Source organism: Vidua macroura, chromosome 1, assembly GCF_024509145.1.
Source record: "Vidua macroura isolate BioBank_ID:100142 chromosome 1, ASM2450914v1, whole genome shotgun sequence".
NCBI lineage: Eukaryota > Metazoa > Chordata > Aves > Passeriformes > Viduidae > Vidua > Vidua macroura.
In genome coordinates this window covers 15,938,621-15,953,598 of record NC_071571.1, presented here as the reverse complement: position 1 = coordinate 15,953,598, position 14,978 = coordinate 15,938,621, and the positions used below count along the sequence as shown (strand labels likewise).

Here is a 14,978-nt window from a genome sequence, read left to right as displayed (position 1 = left end):
TTACTTCTAAAACCAAAAATTAACTTTCCAAAAGGTCATAGTGATACTCCCTAAAATGCAGGTTATTTGGCAAATTAAAAAAGCATATTCATCACATAAGCCCAGAGTGAGATGTATCAGCACCTCCAAGCTGAATGCTACCACTGTCTGCCAGGCCTTGATTGTGCTTTGGTCTCAATTTTGATGTTTCCCACCTTCTTGAGTCATATGGCATGCTTGGACCTCACATTTTTTTGAAAGGTCCCACAATGTAAATGAACACAATCAAGAGCTTTTCAAAAAATATATCTAGAAGCTGTTAAAAAAAAATATTAAAAGCCAATAAAAAAAATCCTGTTATTTTTAATGCCTGATGTTGGCACCACTGTGTGGAGTGTCTTGCAAAAAAAAAAAAAATTGCTTTTATTATACACTGTTGCTATTCTACTTAGGTTCTTGGTTTTTATCAGTCCAGTTTGCCTAAGTTTAACCAGCATTTATATTCAAAAGGAATCATGCACACATTGGAATTTACTAGTATCAAAATACATCACGTGTCAAAAATCAGTAAAGTAAACAAGACTTACACAACAAAAACTAATTTATTTTGATTTGATTTTTAAAAGTAGATAATTTATTCCCAGAAGATCTGAGCATACATTAAAAAACTAACAATGTGATTAAACATAGAGGTGTAAGACAATTATGCAATTTTAAGAGGGGAAGTAAGTCTGGTCATTCCTACAGCTCAGGGGAGAGGAACCCCAAGACCCATCACCATGTAATCACACCTAAAAGGGTAAAAGTTAAATTTCAACTGTCTTCTTTCAACACACTTAAACAGTTACTGTCTTCAGAGCATCTTCACCTTTTTCTAAACTTAATACAATTTAGTTTTATTTATCTGAAGATCAAAATGTAGAATAATGCTAACTCCAATTTAAAAACGCGTAGATTTGCACATGCAATCAGATTTAAGAATAAGAAGCAATGGAAACCTTTTAAATCAGAAACAACAGGACATAAAAGATTTTTCCAGTTTTAGAAAATTGCTTCCTTTGTAGTGTTATATTCTACAGAAGACCGCTTGTTCCTAGGAGGAGAATAAATGGCTAAGCAATTGATTAAACTGTTCCCGTACTGAACCACTCACGTTGCAGATTCCAGATGCTCTACATTCTTGACATCAGAATGGAAAAATTTACTGTTAGTCTAGAGAAATTTAATATCACCATTCTTGTCATATCCTTCATAGCTTCATTATTAGGACAAGTCTGTGGAAGCTATAAACTAGTGCTAAATGATAAAAAATATGGTCTCTGCGTTCCATCACTCTTGCATATTACAAGAAAACACCAACTTTGTTTTGGTTAGCCTAAGGAAAGAAATGGAAACATGGATGTGCCTTTGCTTTCATATGCTAATTAATTTCCTGAATTAGCATGCTGAACAATGATGCCAGGTTTCAAATCTAGAATTTTTAAAGCAACTTAGGGATAATAAACACTAAAGAACATACATCTAAAGGCCCAGAACAACATTGTAAAAATTTATTGTATTAATAAAACAGGACAAACCAACCTTTAAATTTTCCACTTTGTCAAAGGTAAAATAATCAGCACCATTTGCTGCCATTTATAACAAGCTAACATTTTTTCACATTTGAACTGTACTTTACAGTTCTATGAAGGCTCAGACATTTGCCTTACACACAACCAAGCATCATTGCAGTAGAAGCACTTATTCTGACATCCTTACTGTTGAATAACAAAATCATTCACTAACACCACATATTGAAAATTGTTTCATTCTGAAATTTGAGATTAGTATTTATGCACAGGTTCAAATAAAAACATATGTAGTATGTCTGCATATTAGGATGGACATACTGCACTGTCCTATCAGACTCCAGCTGTAAAAAGACCACTAAGTGCTCAAATTTATGTGCTACAAATAATTCTATTTTTATGTTCTCTTAAGTAATTCCACTGAATATATGGGCTTGCTGACATTACAAAAAGTTAAAGAGTAACAATTTTTCTCTGTGGAGCCAGATGGATTAACTCATTCCAGTAAGCACCTTTTTTAAATTTTGCGGTTTAGTGTTTCTACAAAAAAAAAAAAAAAAAAATTCAAAGTACAGAACACCAAGTAACTACATAATGCACTTGCATAACTATGACATGCAAGTGATCAGCATCTTGGGAAAAATATCTGTTTTGATTTATTTGCTAATTCACAAAAAAAAAGTAAAATGCTGAAATCCTTACAGATGGCAGAGCAATAGAAATACCAATGCTGTATATTTTTTCTATTGAAAAAAAGAATTTTGCTGTAAGTGTCCTCAAAGAACAAGACTGCATATTCATAAGGGCAATAGTATTTTAACTTAAAAGTTGTACCTAATTTTTATTCCTCCAAGCTACAGTAAATTTGTTAGCCCACCTTAAAACAATGTTATGACAGAAAATGTTGAATGAGTAATTATTTAAACCTATCACTTTAAAAAATATTATTTCCTTCAAAATGGAAAAGTCTTTTAGTTTTGAACTTGGCTCCCAGAGCTAAAGAATACACAGTTGTTTGAAACAGTTATTGGTCTTTTAGGATTTGTCTCAAAATGTGTATTTCAGATTTAACACACCACATACCGTTAACGTTCTGATGTGAGTTAAAGAGTTGATCTCTATCTGTCTGCATCTATACAGGGCAAGACTTGCTGCAAAGTTCCTGCTTGTATGGCTCATCAAAGCTGTTTCAAAATCAAACCCCCTGAAAAACGTAGTTACTAGACACTGTGTCAACATGGATATTTTCAAAGTTCATAAAATGTACTTTTATGAGTATTCAAAAGCCCATCTTTTATCTGCAAGAATAACATATACATAAAACTGATTTAAAGTGAACCATCAAAGACAAATTAACAAGCAGCTTGTGGAAAACTCATACAAAAATTTTATATATATATATTTTTTTTTTAATCCTGTCTCTTCCAATGAAGCCTGCATACTATGGCACCTTGAATAACCTTGACTAATTGACCAGTCCTTTCCACAGACATCAGCTTGGCACGTCTTTGGTATTTCTATCTCGATCTTCATCAGCCCTAGAGAAGGCAATAGCAAGTACCTGGCAGGCAGTCAGGAAAGTACTCATTCCAGCACTAGGAAGGCACTGGGCACACTGGCCATGTTTTAACCCTTTAGTCACAGTTTACAAGGTTGTAAGATACTTAGCACTGGGGAGGGGCAGCAAGGACTCCTAAACATAGCATTTTACATCTGCAAAAGGAAGACAGAATATCTCATTAAGAGCTTGAATAAAGACTTCTAACAATAGAAATCAACATTATTTTCAAATCAGTTGGGTCTAAGAATAATGGAAATAGTGTTGGATTACCAAGTATCTCAACCTCTCATGGTCAAGATACATGCTAATCATGTATCTCATACAGGATATATCTGTCATGAGAGTGGGAGAAAAAGTCCTACAATCCTAGGCAGTACTGATGCCTGAAATCAAATTAGTGTATTATTTCAGTGTTATGATTCACTGCAGGACCTAGCTTAAGAATTAACACTCAAAACAAGTTATGCCATTACACAATCAGTCATATATATGCAGCCACCTACACTTGATTTAAAAGTTTATAGAAGAATATAGGAATATACACAAATTTAAAGAGTCAAGTATATTGACAGACTGAGAAAGGTGGGGCTGTTCAGTGTGGAGAAGAGGAGTGGGCATAGAGACCTCCAGCAAACTTCCAATATCTGAGGGGAGCCTACAAGAAAGGCTAGAGAGGAACTCCTTGTCAGGAACTGTACTGATAGGACAAGCAGTAATGGTTCAAACTGAAAAGAGGAGAAATTTAGGTTAGTATGTGGAAGAAATTCTTTGTGGTGAGATTGGTGAGGCACTGGAACAGGCTGTTCCCAGAAGCTGGGGCTGTCCCATCCCTGGCAGCGTTCAAGGTGACATTGGATGGGGCTCTGAGCAACCTGGTCTAGTGAAAGGCATTCCTGCTCACAGCAGGGGATGTGAAGTTAGATGACCTTTAAGGTCCCTTTCAGCCCAAACCATTCCATTATTCTACATCGTCTTCTTTTGAAAGTAAGTTTAGGAAAGTAAACTATTTGAAGTAATTAAATTATTTCATCGTTTATTTGTAAAACTAATACATTGCTTTGAGCTGTTCTTTGTGTATGATGTTTTTTTTCCTAAACCAACATGTTATTAAGAAAAAAAAAATCAATTTTGAACCCCTGCATTTCACAACATGCAACTAACAGCTAGCAGGGAAGCTTCTCATTAGCTCCTAGCAGTAATAAACTGCCTTCTGATTAACAGGTTTAATTCCTCTTAATCAGCCAGGATTTGATGTGATATTGGGCTGAGAAGCCACAGAACCTTCCATTAAATGCACACAGTATGTAGGCTCTGCTGGCTAACCTGGATGCTGGCACAGCTACACTTGAGGGGCACCGCACGGCAGCGTGCTCTCAGCAAAGGACACCTGGCATCACTAGAACAGTCAACCACTTGTGTGCTACAGCTTTCAGTCCAACAAACAGAACCATATCTAACAGAGCCTCTGCCTAGAAACAGTATAGGTTACTGTACCTTCAAATTTACGACAAAACTACACACTGCTCAAAAAAAAAAAAAAAAAAGGGGTAAAATTGTTTCAGCTGCCAGACCATTTGAATTTAAATGTGTCCAAAAACTGTAACAGTTAAAAGAGTTTACCATCAGTAAATATACTTACACACATTTTCTGATTCCACACTTCTGAATCAGTCTAGCAATATTAACACAAAACAGAACAGTTTAGAGAAATTTCATTTCACTTCGAATGAATTTTCCAAGTCATCATAAATACATTGATACCAAAATAAATACCCTTTCCAACACCAGTAGGTTGTATTTTTAAAAATTAAATCAGATTGCAATTAAAGCTAGCCAGACATCTCATACTTTCCCAAATCTTCCAAACTAATGTTATCCTAAAAGCCATGTAATGCCTCTGGCAGATGGAGATGGGGAGAAATCAAGAATGCAAGGATAAAATATTGGCTCTGTTTATTAATTCAGTATAAATTTTACCTCGGCTGTCATGTCCATTTTCATGAATATCTGGCCATACCTATGCATCTCAACATGCTGAGGAATTAAAGTAGCTTTGAAATTGTGATGCAGCCAAAGCATTTACATACCACACTTGCTGCAGCACACCTACACCTAAAGTTATAAACAAGAGTGTAAAACAGGCAAGTGAAGGCTTTCCCTCTGCTCTGCTTCCACCACAGGACGCCAGTGGGGAAATAAAGGCAGTTTGGAGCAGGAACTGATGGCCCTGCAAGGCTTTGCCCTGGCAGCCTCCAACAGAAGAAAACTCCCAGAAAACTTTTCCTTCATTGCTCTAAATTCCCTTTCTCTTCATCTCATAACAATGAGATGGACAGATCTTTGGCCACCATTTTATGTTGCTGCGCTCTTTAAATAGGCTGTAAAAATAGAACTCTCTGATTTCTATCTTCCTCTGAATCCTAAAAATGGGGTTAAAAGGGTAAAATTAAAATTTTAGCACTTCAGATTAATTTGTCCTTCTTCTACTAGAGGTGTTTCTGATGCTCCCCTTTCAGCTTAGCCAACTATTCAGTTTTTTCTTCATATTGCTACCTTTTTTCTCCACCTTTTAACCTTTTTATTATCAAATCCTCTTATAAAACATCAGGTTGAAACTGACAAGCTAATCAAAATGCATTGATACAGTAGTAAATAAAGAGAAGACATCTATATGAAAACAATAAAAAAAATGACAGCTTTCTTTTTGTTCAGTTGACTGCAAAATCGTCTTTGAACTTCACATTGCTTGCAGTGGTCTCTGACCACTGGGAAGTCAATCCATATGAACTATCCTAGCAAAATATTTCTACCAGCATTCAGCATATCCACATCAACAGCATGCAGCTTCAGAGGTCGAGACTAATGCTAAAGAATCACAGAATACACTACTAAAAATGCATTTTGGAAAAATACCTAACATTTAGAACAGATTTCACATATCTATGTAGTATTAGAAAACAGATGAAAGCACGAAACCCAGGAATATTTTGAAGGCCATATGAACTTAAAATTTGGTTAGTAACAAATGTGAGGGATTTTTTTAATTAATACCCTAACATGTATTCAGTTTTGCAGTCTTGTAATACTTAGAAAACTCCACTATCTGGCACAGTGCTCGCTTCTTTATGTGCTCAAGGAGAAACTAACATAAACCCTCGCACATTTTCTCTTTCTATAATTTACAATATTCAAATCCAAGAACTGCTTCTGACTTTCACTGCATATAAGCAATCTCACACAGCTTTACTTGGTGCCTAAACTTGGCCCATAAATGTGATTTTCCTGCTGACAACATATGAAACAAAAACATAAAGTCTGCTTTGCACATTCATGCACTGGTTTTTGAGAACAAACAGAAAATCATTTTTAAGCTTGTCAGTTAAGCAAGCATTGGTAGGAAAGAAATCTGCAACAAGTTTACAATGTTTTTCACATTAGAACAACACTTAAAGCATAATGATGTCATCTTGGCTCCACCAAAGTCAGCAACAAAGCTGCCATCTACCACTGTGAAGCCAGCATTGCAATTTTACACCTTCCTAAATATAGCAGATAAGTAAATGCAAGATCACACAGATTTGCTTTACCTGCAAAAACACAAGTCTTCTTGCTCAGTCTTCAAAAATTTTGGTGGGCTTGCACACAGAGGGCAAGCAGACTTTTGCAACACAGAAACTGTTGAAAGCTTCTGACTCAGCCTGAGGCATAAGCTCAGCCTTCCATTCACGCTGGTTGCTTTAAGATAATCTTGACTTGACACAGACAAGACCATAAACTTAAGGGTCACACAGATGTTATACACAATGAGCAGCTTTTCAATTATTACTATTATTATTATTATTATATAAAAATAGGTTTTCTATATGGCTAATTGGGAGTGGAAGAGAAAGAAGCATTTGCACATAAGCCTTTGTCCTCTGTCTTTAGGTTAGTGAAGCCAGATCAATCTGGTAAGGTGTAAGATTAAATTAAAAGTCACTATACCAGTCTGAATAAATTAAAACAAACTTTTTTCAAAAAAGACTGAAAATAGTGTAGCCACGATTTTGATTTATCATAGCTTAAAGCCTGGTAAATGCCCCTCAAAACAGATTTAAAAGGTATGGCTTTTGTTCAGAAGAAGATAAAGGTTAAAACATGGTAGGACAAAATCAAGTATATGAAGAATGTATATGAAGAAAGCAGTTGCAAGGACATGGTGCCACTTCTAATAAAAGCTGTAGACAAACTAAAAGCAAGGCAAAATGAATACAGTCAGATAAACACTTAGTCTCATCAAATACAGCCCATCATGAACACTATCCTATTTTTGACAGTGAACTGATACTTCAGACTATATAAAAAAAAAATCAATCAATAATGTTTCCATACTGGTGACTGAATGTCCAGTGATCCATGACATGGCAACTTTTGATATTCACAGATGATGCATTTCTATTTACAAACCCTCACGGAATTCTTTCATTTGTTTTTAAATCCAGGTTTACTTTTATTGCACCCAGCATCTAACAAATACAAAAATAGGTTAGGCTGCACTTTGATTTTATTTACAAAAGAGAGTCTTAGCAAACAGACTGAACAGGGTTATGTCCCTATCCTAAAGGTCCCACTAAGTGACTTGTCAAGTCCTCTGTGCCCCAAAGAGGTCAGTTTCAACTCATCGCATACCACAATACCAGTCTGTGCAGGTAGGGTGAGAGGAAGACTGCTTACCCACACAGGAAGAATAGAGGTAGGAAACATTTTATGCACATCACTACCTTTTAATCTAAGAGTGAGAGTAACAGCAGAAAAACAGGACTCCAGTTAGAAACCACCTGTATCATAGCCAGGGTAGAAAGCACAGTTTGATGTAACCATCCCAAAAATACTTAAGTGCATATCAGCCCAATCAGGAAGTATTGTAAAGAAATGGAAGAAAAAAAAATTCTCTTTTCACTCCAAATGCAATTTTTTATTTCGAGAAACAACTTATAACTTGAGGCAGAAAAAAAAAGGACTTAACAAGCCGTATTACTTAACAGCAAGATATTAACAGCATGTATTCTGTTTTACTATAAATTTCATGGGACAATGGAGACACCTGAGTTTTAACACAGATCTTAATTATTAAAGGTATGTTTCCATTGTCAGATGGATTAAATAGGACAGTAAAACATGCTTAGAGCCATTTTAACACACAATATTTCAAAATTAGGATTATCTTCTACTTTTTGAAGCCCCTCTCCTTCTTTATTCAGAAAGCCCATGACAATTACTTTTGGACATATTGCAATCCTTAAAAATAAACAAGTAATAATTAAAAAAAAAATAAGGAAAGTTTTGAAAGGACACAAAAGGGTGCATGATAAAGAAAGTAAAGGTCCAGAGTAGAAAATTAGCCTAGAGTAGACCCTGACACATCTTCCAAAACTCAGATTTAGCATACTGAACAGCTTCAACTCACTTATTTCCATGAGGAGAGGGAGAGAAAAGAAAGGTATGCAGAGATAGGGTTTGGCAAAGTCATAGTCAAATCCCTTAAACACAGGAATAGGGAGACAAAAAAGCATATAAAACCAAACAACTCTCCTTCCCCATGGCAACAAATAAACAGACGCACACCCTAATTGTAAAGATTAATATTGTCATCTAGGATAAATTTTATGTGTAGGGAAAACAAAATCACTGCCCTGTACATTCTACTAAAAATAAGAATCAAATGCAGTTCCTTATATACATACTTAAACACATATTTTTTGATTCCTGACTTGAAATGTCCGTCCTAATTTTCCAAATCCTTCTGTTACTTCTTGTGCATAAAATTATGTGGCACAGAGGTGGAAAGCAGGGATTTTTGTATTGTATTGCAACCTCAGCTGGATCACCCTTTTTTAACAAACACTCTCAAGCAAAAATACTAACTTTAGTTATCCCAAACAGAGGGACAAAAATACTGTCAGAGAGCGAGATTTCAGGATAACAAGAAGATGAAATTTAACCTATGAATATAACCTAATATTGCCACAAATAAGGTGAAAACTATGGAAAGCTACGTATCTGCAATCCCACTGCCGGCAGTCAGTGACAGGAACTGGGCTCTGATATGGAAGGCAAGTGAAGGAACTTGAGACAGTATTTTTCTTCTCCTAATTTGTTATAGAGTTGTCAAAACTGAATAGTCTGTGTTCAGAAATAACTCCACTGATAACTGTAACTCACAGAGGGGATAGTCTAGACTGCTGCAAATATTAAGGCATGCATGATATCATCATCTTTTTTTTTTTCCCTCCTCCTCCTTTTTCAAGTTAACATTGTAGGAACCAAGTTCAGAGATGAATCCAAATTCTTCAGATCCATCTATAATATATGTTTGGATCTGTTCTTTTTAGGAGGTTGGGGATGGAGGGGAAGAAGGTGGTGGTGGAACTTTTCAAAATTAATATATTTTATCTGTGGTGTTTCATGTATCTAAATTAACTTCAGGGAGAAAAGGTGATGTTTTAAGTCTTAAATTTAAAATCTGGTGAGACTATAATTAATTATCTTACTTGAAATACAGACTTAACAAATAAGATGTGGAGGAAACATGGCCCCTCCTTGGCCTGAGTACCTGTGTCACTTCCAGATCCAGTTGATAACGCTGGCATGATTTAGTCTGCAGAGCGTCACGCAGAAACCTCAAACGAGCACTGCAGCCAGAAGGCAGAAGTTTATTTCAGTTTAACTGCTTGCAGCCAAGTTGTCTACAAAGATTTATATTATCTTCCAGCTTCTCCTAGAAAGAACAGAAATAGAATTTTACAATTAAGAATATTGTTAAACTGTATATTTCTGCAGGTAATCAAATCCAATGATTATCATGAAATAAGCTTTTATTTAAGATTCTCAAAACCAAGCACTAGGCATTTATTTATGACTCTTAAGACTTTTTGTTTCTTCCAGATGAAACAAGTTTTGTTTTCTTCAGTCTAGCCTATAATCCCATTCTGCATTAAAGATAATTTAACTCATTTCTCTTGTGTAAATTATACTCTTTAACTCCAACATGTCAAGCATTTTGAAAATAAAGACTAGAGGTATTTTATTAAAACTGTGAATAATTGAGGTAATTCAAATTTTGCTACTACTTATCTCAGGGAAATAAAATTGCTTACTAGCACAGTAATTTATTTAGTGTTTCTATTCAACCTCCTTTCAATTGTTTTCAGGCCATTTAAAGATTTTTCTTTGCAATCTGGAAATATAATCTAAATTTTAACTGAAGCTGTAAAAAGTAGGACTAGAGCAAATACTTTTCTAAGGTAAATAGCAGTTTGATTCCTGGAGTTGATGGAGCCATTACCATGTAAGGAATTTTTGTGTGATTCACTACGACAAAGTCAGTGGTTTTTTTAACACATACTTTGAAATAATTGTACAGGTCTACTGATAGTGAATTTTGGGTCTTTCTTTTAACCACTCCCTGAGAAAAATTCCGAGTACATGTAACAAAAATTAAAATTAACTTCAAATATAAGTGAAGGCATTTGTATTCAAGTATGTTAAAATATGAAACTGGAACGCAAATGTACAAAAAGAAATTCCAAGTTATGACAGCAAATGTCTACTTAGAGTGGGGCAGAGAGAAGGAAGGGAGGGGGGAAGTAGAACCTACCAGAAAATAAGGACTTTTTTCACAGATTTCAGTAAACAAAAAGGATCCTTGAAGAAAGAAAGCAGCATAGTTCTGCTTTAGCAAAAGAAAATAAACAAATAGAAAAGCATTTTGCCGCTGCTATTGCTGGTTTGGTTTTTGTTGTTTTTTTTAAAACACATTCATATTAATCAGAATGACTTTTGAAGTCATGTTGGCTCTTAAAGTGCATATTTTGGACCCATTTTAACTTGGCAACAGGCTTGTGGAAGAGTGATATACAGGTGCTGTAAACAGTGTATGCTGTTCAAAATTTTGTTTTTCACTGAAAAAAGTCTCCACATGGCTAAAAATATTGCAGTGTACTAAAGGCCATCCACAAGATTTTGTTTAATAAGTTTTAAAGCAATCATTAGATATAAGTTAGTTGTTCACTTGTCCCCAGGCATAAGCCTACAGTTTAAATAGTCTGGCAGGTTTTTTTTAAGTACGGGGGTTTTTTTACGTCCCCTAGGTATTTACTCAGTGAACCTGGGTGGTTTGGTTAAGAAGGCAAATACAGCAGAAGTTACCTCCCTCAACAAATTCTTCTGTAATGAAAAGAACCAAATAAAAACCTAAAAGCTTATCTATTAAGACTGTTTAGGATTTTGGATTTTTTTAATTATAGAAGTTTATGAAGAAAGTAAGTTTTCAGTAAAAAAAATCAGCCTCAAAAAATATTTTTACATTCATCAAATCAGCACAAAGTCCATTAACTTAAAATTTAAATCATGGATAAGGAAATTAAGTATTTCAGAGTGAAAGCTCATCTTATGATGACAAGAGCTGTAAAACATCTATATACAAAGCTAGCCAGGGTGCAGTTTAAAAGAGGGGAAAAAAAAAAAGACATCATAGCCAAGGACACATTGTACCAATTAAGAAGGAACATATTCACTTTACATTAATTCCGCTTGTTTTCTGTTTAACACATAAAGAAGGAGTCCTGTCCCAAACTCAGTGACAGTCCCCAGCGCGAGCACACCAGAGCAGCCGTATGAAGGATAGAGGCATTTTTACTTTAACATGTATAAGAAAATGGTTAAAACAAAATCATTGATTACTAATGAAACATCTTACATTTATGTGCATCTTAAAGTACTTTCATCTATTAAAAAGAAAAAAAAAAAAAAAAACCAAAACAGAAAAAAAACAAAACCAACCATTATAAGCATATTACTATTAACAAGAAATTTGCATTCCTTAAAAAGAGTTCACTGCAAAATGCAGAAAATCTTATTGATCTACATATACGCGATGTATTTCAACTCCATCAGTTTATTTTTCTTTATTTCACAGTAAATCACTCAATACAAAAAAATCAAGCTCCTCATTATTTAAGAAATCTATATACAGCATAAAGTTATTGCCCCCTGATCCTAAATATATATTAATGAAAAATAAATGACCTGATGAAATCCTTACCAGTAAAATGCTTAATATTTTGCTGGAATGGGATGGGGATTTTTTTTTTCCTAACGTGCAAATTAAGCTACATTTTTGCAGTGATGATGCTATTTTCTTTGGCTCACTTCATTTAAAATGCTTTGGAAGTTTTTGCCGGAGCCCAGCCATAGGCATTGCTGACTGCTGTATGGAATCGATTTGCTGCAACACAGAAATACCAGCTGTTACAGTATGTCCTGAGAGGGATTACCGAATATTCCTAAATTGAAGTTCAATCCATCTTTCCATAAAAATTAGGAGCCAGGGCCAGGAACGTAACAGCAGTATCAAGTGCACCTGAGGCATTTACAATACCCAGCAGAACTGTTACAACCAGCCTTTAAAAAGGGCTTATTTTTGAAATTTCATTATTCCAGTTGTACCTTGCTTCTATAGATCGCACCGTATCGGGTTCTGCTGGCACCCGCCGTGTGGAAACAGCGACGCCCGCCCGGCCCCTCACGGCTCCCGCCTGACCCCTGGCGGCCGCGGGAGGCGCCGCGCCCGCCTCGCTCCCCACACGCTGCGGGCAGGAGCCCCTCGCGAGGCAACACGTGCCTTCCTTGCTTCTGCTTCTCATTATTTTTATAAAAACGATATAAAGATGAAATAACAAAACGCATAATTTTAATTGTTTCTGCCTGTGTTTATCTGCATAATGAAAGACATCTCTATTTTAAGGCGTTCTGGTTGAACGGCAGGTATTGGCCTCGGCTGTAAAAAGCACAGAAACGCTCCCTTGTCTTCCAACAGCTCCCACACACTGCACGGTCATCAAGCCAGACACAGCTCTGGTCACTGCCACCACCAAGGTCATTACAGTGACATTACTCACCAGGGTGACATGCCCCGGTTACACAAGGCCAGCAGTGGGGCAGAAGCCTCCCAGGAGCACCTTCCAAAACTGCAAAATTCTAGAATTAACAGCTCTCCAAGGGAACCATTTTTTCTGCATATCGCACATGTAAGAGAGGCCCCTTAGCAAAGGATGAGGGGATAAATCTTGTTCGTGACCACTCATGTTGTGAATACAGGACTGGTAAGAATAGGCAGAGGTCAGGCAGATGAAGCAAGCAGGTGGGAGGCAGCTGCAGACTGCCAAGATGAATGGCCTTCCATGTAATTCCAGCTTGAGTAGCTTCTTTCTAGCATCCTCTATTTCTTTTGAATTGAAGTGACTCCATCAGTCATGCATACACTTTATTTCAGTCAAGTTCATTTTTCGAGAAAAGATGAGGTAGAAAAGCCAATTCAAATTTGTGCTTATGGCAAGCACCAGGCAGTTGGAGACAAAACACATGAAGTCTTGGTTCCACCTCAGACTTCCCACACAAACCTCAATAAACTCCATAATATTTATTTCTGAAAGGGTATTTTACAAGTTACTCAATATTTTGGCACTTTAATGAATATAAATTGATTTTCTTCACATTTGAAAAGCAGACTGAAGACTTCTGATTAATTTATGACAGACAAAAACATAAAAAGTATTAACATAGCAATGTTACAAATCAAGAGCTGGGCAGGCTGAGGGTGGGACACATAAACCTAGGTTGTTTGATACAAGAAACCGTCAACCTATTTTTCTAAAGGATGCTACAATTGTGATGACTAGAACCTTGATTTCCAGGACTAAACCAGAATGTCTGCAAATAGTATTCAAACTACCAGATAGAGATTTCATGCAGAGACAGGAAATTTGACAGCCAGTCAGTCTTGTATTCATTATGGGGCCTCAAGTAATTGAGTGACTACAGACATGTATACAAGACTCCAAAACCCAGTGAGCACAGGAAATTGCCAAGGGGGGTTTTCTAGACTGGGAGAAGTAAATCTGTTTCAGTAGACAAAATCTGAATTGAAAACTGTGGTGGACTCCTTTGGAAGCTGTAATGTAAGGGGATCTAGTGAATTCTTAAAACTCTTCTGAAGAAGGTTTCACCTCCTTAATCACACGGTCTCCGACAGGCTACTGGAACTCGCTTGTGGCTCCTGACAGGCTTCCAAAGCTGCTCAGCCACCCCTACAGGCAGTACATACTTGCTGGCAACAGGAACCTTCAAAAAATCTTCAACTTGAATTATTGCACAGAGGACATGTGCATAAACATGATGGGTCTTCAAAGATGCTGCAGAAGCAAGAAGCTACCTCTGACTCAGTCAACTGTGTGTGTAATGAAAATTATAACTATCGCAAGGATCTCTCTGTATGGAGTCTACTTACAAACCCCAGAAATATCTGTGGCAAATATCTGTACCAAATGTAATTAACTAATACACCAACACAGAAAACATGGACTGCCCCGAATTGAAAAGGCCAACAGCTGCCTTCACTAACTTTCTCATGGTCTTGTCATCACATCAGTCTTCAGCCATAAGAAAAATTAAAGGCTTCTGCATATTTTTCTGTATAATGTTCTATCAGTGTTCTCCATTTGATTTAGGTTACACCATAGATATGTTAGAAAGAACCTCACTTTTTTTAAAGACTTTGAGAACAGTAGATAATTTTGGCATCTTAAGCATCCCCGAAAATAAGTAACTGCTTGGTATTTAATTTATACATTTGTGGTTACATCTTTAACAAACAGCAGTTTGGAAAAGAATCATTTTATCTTTCAGTGTGACTTCCACTTCCATGGCTCAAATCTGACTGTGAAGTCAGTGCATCAGGAAAGAGCTCTCTCTGGTCTTTACTTGTGGGAAACAGTCTGTGGCGGCTATTTCCAGCAGTTTTATCAACACCAGAAAAAAGTCACGCTTATTTC

The 14,978-nt window shown here is 36.2% G+C and overlaps 1 protein-coding gene across 1 annotated transcript in view; it reads right to left on the bottom strand.

Annotated features, from left to right (window-relative positions):
• Positions 1-14,978, bottom strand: part of MPP7 (MAGUK p55 scaffold protein 7) — a 146,565-nt gene that overhangs the window by 95,894 nt on the left and 35,693 nt on the right. Inside the window, exon 3 of the mRNA XM_053990825.1 lies at positions 9,701-9,865. Within this exon, the coding sequence (XP_053846800.1) occupies positions 9,701-9,737 (37 nt within the window). The 5' untranslated portion in view covers positions 9,738-9,865. The remainder of the gene's footprint in view (positions 1-9,700; positions 9,866-14,978) is intronic.